General features: G+C 46.4%; 1 protein-coding gene across 1 annotated transcript in view; it reads left to right on the top strand.

Annotated features, from left to right (window-relative positions):
- The first annotated feature begins 4,609 nt into the window (after positions 1 to 4,609).
- The window catches only part of LOC103184618 (torsin-2A), a 2,843-nt gene continuing 1,285 nt past the window's right edge, over positions 4,610 to 6,167 (top strand). The window contains exons 1-3 of the mRNA XM_007902741.2: positions 4,610 to 4,836; positions 5,380 to 5,555; positions 6,030 to 6,157. Of these exons, the coding sequence (XP_007900932.1) occupies positions 5,449 to 5,555; positions 6,030 to 6,157 (235 nt within the window). The 5' untranslated portion in view covers positions 4,610 to 4,836; positions 5,380 to 5,448. The remainder of the gene's footprint in view (positions 4,837 to 5,379; positions 5,556 to 6,029; positions 6,158 to 6,167) is intronic.

The raw sequence follows: 6,167 nt of genomic DNA, 5'->3' as shown, positions 1-6,167 counted from the left end.
CAGAGCAATGTTCTACAAGACACCATGAAGTGAATAACTGGTTTTATCTGGGGGATTGTTGACTGGGACACTGGGACAAACTCCCTTCTCGTTCGAACAGTGCCACCTGAACAGCATAGACGGGACCTCGATTTAATGTCTGATCTGAAGGAAGGTGTCTCTGACATTGCAACAGATTCCCAGCACTGTACTAGTTTCAGCCTGGACTATGAGTACAGTCTTAAAGAGGGTGAAGGAACAGAGAGTCCTGGGGATTCATATAAGTAAATCTTTGACGGTCGCAGGACAGGTAGATAACGCTGTTAAAAAAGCATACGCGATACTAGGCTTTATAAACAAAGACATAGAATACAAAAATCAGGAAGTTATGATGATCCTTTATAAAACACTGGTTAGGCCTCAGCCGGAGACTGTGTTCAAGTTCTGCGGACCACACTTTAGGAAGGATGTCAAGGCATTGGAGAGGGAGCAAAGGAGATTTACCAGAATGGTACCAGGAATGAGGGACTACAGTTATCAGGAGAGGTAGAGAAGCGAGGATTATTCTCCTCGGTGCAGAGAAGGTTAAGAGGAGACTCAATAGAAGTTTTCAAACTTATGAGGGGATTCGATAGGGTGAACAAGGAGAAACTATTTCCACTGGTGGGTGGACTGGTAACCCGATGACACCGATTTAAAATAGTTGTTAAAAGAAACAGAGGGGAGGTGAGAAGAATAAACTGTAAAGTGAATTGACTGTATATTTTGTGGGCGAAATACGGCAGCCAATTGCACACATCAGTATCCCACAAAGTCATGGATTGAGTGACCACATTTTTTAAAGGGATTATTACCCCTGGAGGGTGCTTGTAACATATTCTATAATGGTTACCATTGCAATACTGTACAGGTATTTCCATCTAGTGGCAGCTACTAAGTACTGGAGCATCCTAAGTGAGGTATACTGGAAGCTGCCATACAGCCACCTGCGTACAAGGGAAGTTTTATTTACAGATTGTTTCTGTTTTCGCTCAGTGTGCTTCAGCTCCAGAGAGCCTTCCTAGAATTTTTTAAATGTCAGGGCTGCTTTGATTTGATCATAAACCACCTGTGGCCTTGGACCTTATTGTTTATTTCAGCAAGGTGTGTTTTGTAACAGCACAAAACAGCCCTGTTTTGCTCACTGGTTTTATGCAGATTGAGTGAGATCACTGCACATCAAAGTACTGAACCAACCCATCATCATCCTTGGTTGAGTTTTCAGCCTTTCTACCCCTGCTCTTGGGAACACCATCCCAAGATCCTTCAAACTTACCCCCTCACTCCTCAAGAATACCCCATTTTCCTTAAGAAATACCTTTTTGTCCGTGCTTTGGTCATCTTCCACCCCCTACCCACCCTTCGCCCCAACCCCCCTTTAGGAGTATGGCAAAATGATTTGTGACAATTAAAATCCTTTAAGTTGAAGAGATCATAGGCTTAGGAGTTGCAAAGGGCAATTTCAGAACAGATACCAGGACGTTTTTCTTCACCCAGAAGGTACTCAACAACCAAAACAGGTTGCTAGAAAGAGGGTTTGAAGCCAGGATGTTGCACTCATTAATAAAACAGCTTGATGCTCTGTTAGAAGGACGGCAAAGTATGTATTCAGGAAGATGAGATCAAAAGGGCAGAAAGTCCTCTTCATCTGAACCACTTGTAATCATATGCCAGTGTGTGATCAGGCAGGAGTGAACCTGTACACTGAGTGGATAAGGTCTTTCGTTAACACTAGGTGTTGGCACATGGCGGGAATGGGGTCAGTTTGTGAGTGCCGGTGCCTGGCTGAAGTGTGTGGCTACTTGTTGGCAGGATGAATGCCAAAACAGCTGGCAAGATGCTAGGGGATTGAGGTGAGGGGGCACATACTCCTAGTCAACAAGATTGGAGTGTGTCACAGTTGTTTCTTAGATTAAAATTAGCACTAGAAGTAATTCTATTCCATTCATACTGACACTATCCACACTATCTTAATAAATGGCTCTGTGTGTTCCTAATGTTAGCTGTTTCTGTAGATATAGAGGTGGTAAATAGATTTCTAACTATAATATTAGGAGCTGATTGAAGAGCTCGTGGGGTGACAGTCCACTGAATGAGCAACATTTTCCTGCGTTTAAAATCACCTGATATACTTTGAGCAAGTGTTGCTTCACATTTCGTGACCCTCTAAGATACCATGTGATAATATCACCACTGAAGGCTGAACACTTCAGGCTGCAAAATCTCATCCATTTATAGTGTCTCAAATAGTCTGTCTGTTGTCTGTCTGTCTGTGTCTGTCTGTCTGCTGTGTGTGTGTGTCTGTCTGTCTGTCTGTCTGTCTGTCTGTGTCTGTCTGTCTGTCTGTCTGTGTGTGTGTCTGTCTGTCTGTGTGTCTGTCTGTCTGTCTGTGTGTCTGTGTGTCTGTGTCTGTCTGTCTGTCTGTCTGTCTGTGTCTGTCTGTCTGTCTGTCTGTCTGTCTGTCTGTGTGTCTGTCTGTCTGTCTGTCTGTGTCTGTCTGTGTCTCTGTCTGTCTGTCTGTCTGTGTGTCTGTGTGTCTGTCTGTCTGTGTGTCTGTGTGTCTGTGTCTGTCTGTGTCTCTATCTGTCTGTCCTCTCTCTGTCTGTCTGTCCCTCTCTCTGTCTGTCTGTCTGTCTGTCTGTTTCTCTCTCTGGTCTGTCTGTCTCTCTGTCTGTCTGTCTCTCTATCCATCTGTCTGTCTGTCTGTCTGTCTGTCTGTCTCTGTCTGTCTGTCTGTCTGTGTCTCTATCTGTCTGTCTGTCTATCCGCAGATCTGTGCTGTGCAGTTTCCTGGAATGAAACCTGCAGTTCCCTTTTTAAAAAAAAGCCATTTCTTGTTGTTGTTGTTGTTGTTGTTCCCTAGCCCAGCTGTTAACGTTGTCTTACTTTCGCCTCTCACTGAGAAGCAGGTTCACCCCCCCCCCCCCCCACCCCAACCCACCCCCCCCCCTGCAGCCTTCACTCTGTACCCATCAGTTCCGTTCACAGGGCCAATAAACAGGATTGTGGGCTGTGTAGAGTATTGCCAATTCAGTTGGGTTGGCCAATTTATTATTGTTTTGTTTTGGAGGGGTTATGATAAGGCCCCAGAGGCAATGCGGAGGAGAGTAACAAAGAGGGTGATACCCCAATTCTCAGAGGAATGAGCTGTGAACAACAATTAGATAAGCTAGGGGGCTGTTCAGTCCAGAGAGGAGACATTTAAAGAAGACCTTATTTACAATTTGTTGTTCTTATCTGTCTTTTTAAGATGCATAACAACAAATTACACTGCATAGCGCCCTTCATGTCGGAACGGAGTCCCAGGGCGCAGGGCAGTCTCGGGGTTTTGAACCCGAGCTGGGAGTTGGGGTCAGGAGGGTGTGGAGGGTAGGGGGGGGATGGAGGTGGGAGAATGGCCGAAGAGGAAGACATTACTTGGAAGGCGTTTATAGTGTTTAAAATAACATTTGAAACGGGATTAAATAAAGCATAAATAAACCCTGAACAATGTTTTCGGAGGTGGCAGAGCAAGATAATGTGTTTAGAGTTGCAAAGGGTAATTTCGGGATGGATACTGGGACGTATCTCTTCACCAGGAGGGTAATTAATAAACAGGTTGCCAGGTAGAGTGGTTGAGGCCAGGTCACTGGGACTCATTTATAAAAAAAAAGCAGCTCGCACCTTTAATAGTAAGGTGGGTGTTCTGGAGGGATGAGATCTAATAATAATACAACAACAACAACAAGATTCCATTTATAGAGCGCCTTTCACATCAGGAGGACGTCCCAAGGCGCTGTACAGTTGGGTCAGGACCCGAGCAGGGGAGAAATGGTCAGGGTGAGGGGAGGGAAGGGAGGGAGCGAGGAGGGGATCGAGAGGGGAGCCGAAGGCACGGTCAAAGAGAAAGGTCTTGAGACCGGCCTTGAAGGAGGAAAGGGAGGAGGCAAGACGAAGACACTGGGGGATAGAGTTCCAAAGCCTCGGGGCTGAGAGGTTGAAGGTCCGGCCACCGATGGTAGGGCGGTTGGGGCGGGGGATGTGGAGCAGACTGGAGCCAGAGGAACGGAGGGTACGGGCAGGTAGGTAGGGGGATAGTAGGTTGGAGAGGTAGGAGGGAGCGAGGCCGTGAATGGCTTGTAGGTGAGGATGAGGATCTTGAATTCGATCCTCTGGGGGATGGGGAGTCAGTGGAGGCGAGCGAGGGTGGGAGTGATGTGGTCCCGAAGCCTCGTGCGGGACAGTACACGATAATAATCCTTGCATTTGATACAGCACCTTGTCATGTCTCAAAGTGTTTCACAAAATATACTGTAAAGTGTAGTGACTGTATATTTGTGGGCGAAACACAGCAGGCAATTGCGCACAGCAGTGTCCCACAAACAGTTGTAGATTGAGTGACCAAATTACTATTATTTATTTATTAACTATTTTTTGTTGAGGGATTATTATCAGGCGAGTGGAGTAAGGAAACTTGCGCTGACCTGACCTGCCAGGAATCGAACTCAGGTCTCTCGCTTGTGAGGCTCTAACCACTGAGCTACAGGACTCCACATTGGTGGATTCACAAACACAAAAAGCAATAAAAAGGTGCGATTGAAGATCTGACGGCAGATTTTATCTCTTCTTTGGGGCAGGTTTGGAGCTGGATCTGTGTCGCCTGGTGTACGGGCAGCATCTGGTGAAAGAAACGCTCGTGGACACTATCAGAGACTTTACAGAGAACCCGAGCCCCAGAAAACCCCTGGTGCTGTCCTTCCATGGCTGGTCAGGGACTGGGAAGAGCTACGTGACTTCGTTGCTGGTGAAGAGTCTGCACAGGGATGGAATGAAGAGCCGGTATGTGCATCAGTTCGTACCTACCCTGCACTTTCCCCACGCCAGCCACATCCAGGTCTACAAGGTAGGACGCTTCAACCACTTTGGTTTCTGCGTGAGCAGTAAGTACACCGGGTGATCTGCAGGTGGCACAGTGGTTAGAGCTCTTGCCTCACAAGCGAGAGGACCCGGGTTTGATTCCCAGGCAGATCTAAACCTTAGGCGATCGAATAACAACGGGGTTCTTGTTTACTGCTAGGTAAACAGAGGCATGTGGAGTAAGGAAACTTGCCTAAGGTTTTGCCCTGCCTGCGAATCGAACCCGGGTCCTCTCGCTTGCGAGGCGAGCGCTCTAACGACTATGCTGCGGGGACTCCAAAAGCCCACGTTACCGTGCCCACTGATGTATTCAACCCGGGTATATATCGCTGCTCTTCACTGTCTCCATAACGTTCAATGCTTCGGTGTGTCAGCCAACCCTTCCTTTACTGGCCTCGGATTGGTCACTCATTCCCTTACGCTCGGGAGTCAAACGGGTTACTTTGGGCTTGGTCTCTTCATTAGGATGATCTGAAACGCTGGATCACGGGGAACCTGAGTGAGTGCGGTAGATCGGTGTTTATATTTGACGAGATGGATAAAATGCACCCGGGTTTGATCGATGCTATCAAGCCTTTCCTTGGCAACAGCCACGTTATGTTTGGAACGAATTATCGGAAAGCGATGTTCATTTTTGTAAGGTAAGCTTCTGCGCTCCATGAGGCGACCCCAAGCGAAGGCCGCTGTATAATAATAATAATACTAATCCTTGCATTTGATAAGGTGCCTTATCTGAGACGCCGTCCGGTGTGGAGGGCGCTATATAAATCCAAGTTGTTGTTGTTGTTGCTGCTGCCTTATCACGTCTTTGAGACGTCTCAAAGCGCTTCACAGATATACTGTAAAGTGTAGTGACTGTGTATTTTGTGGGCGAAATGCAGCAGCCAATTGTAAAGTGAACTGACTGCATATTTTAATAATATAGTATAATAATAATCCTTGCATTTGATATAGCGCTTTTCACGTCTTCTCGACGTCTCAAAGCGCTTCACAGAATAGACTGTAAAGTGAATTGACCGTATATTTGTGGGCGAAACTAATTTTGTGAGAAACTAATAAATTATATATTTACTATACAAATGCAAGTTAAATCTTTTTGTCCTCTTTGTCTCCAGCAATGCAGGAGGTGATCAGATCAACCAGCTGGTGCTAGATTTCTGGAAGGATCGAAAGGACAGGGAAGATATCAAATTGGCCGACTTGGAATCCAAACTGTCTGCAGCGGTTTTTAACAGCCAAAGCAGTAAGTGTTT

This window comes from Callorhinchus milii, unplaced genomic scaffold, assembly GCF_018977255.1.
Source record: "Callorhinchus milii isolate IMCB2004 unplaced genomic scaffold, IMCB_Cmil_1.0 Scaffold8, whole genome shotgun sequence".
Taxonomy (NCBI): Eukaryota; Metazoa; Chordata; class Chondrichthyes; order Chimaeriformes; family Callorhinchidae; genus Callorhinchus; species Callorhinchus milii.
This window is presented reverse-complemented; position numbering and strand designations above follow the sequence as displayed.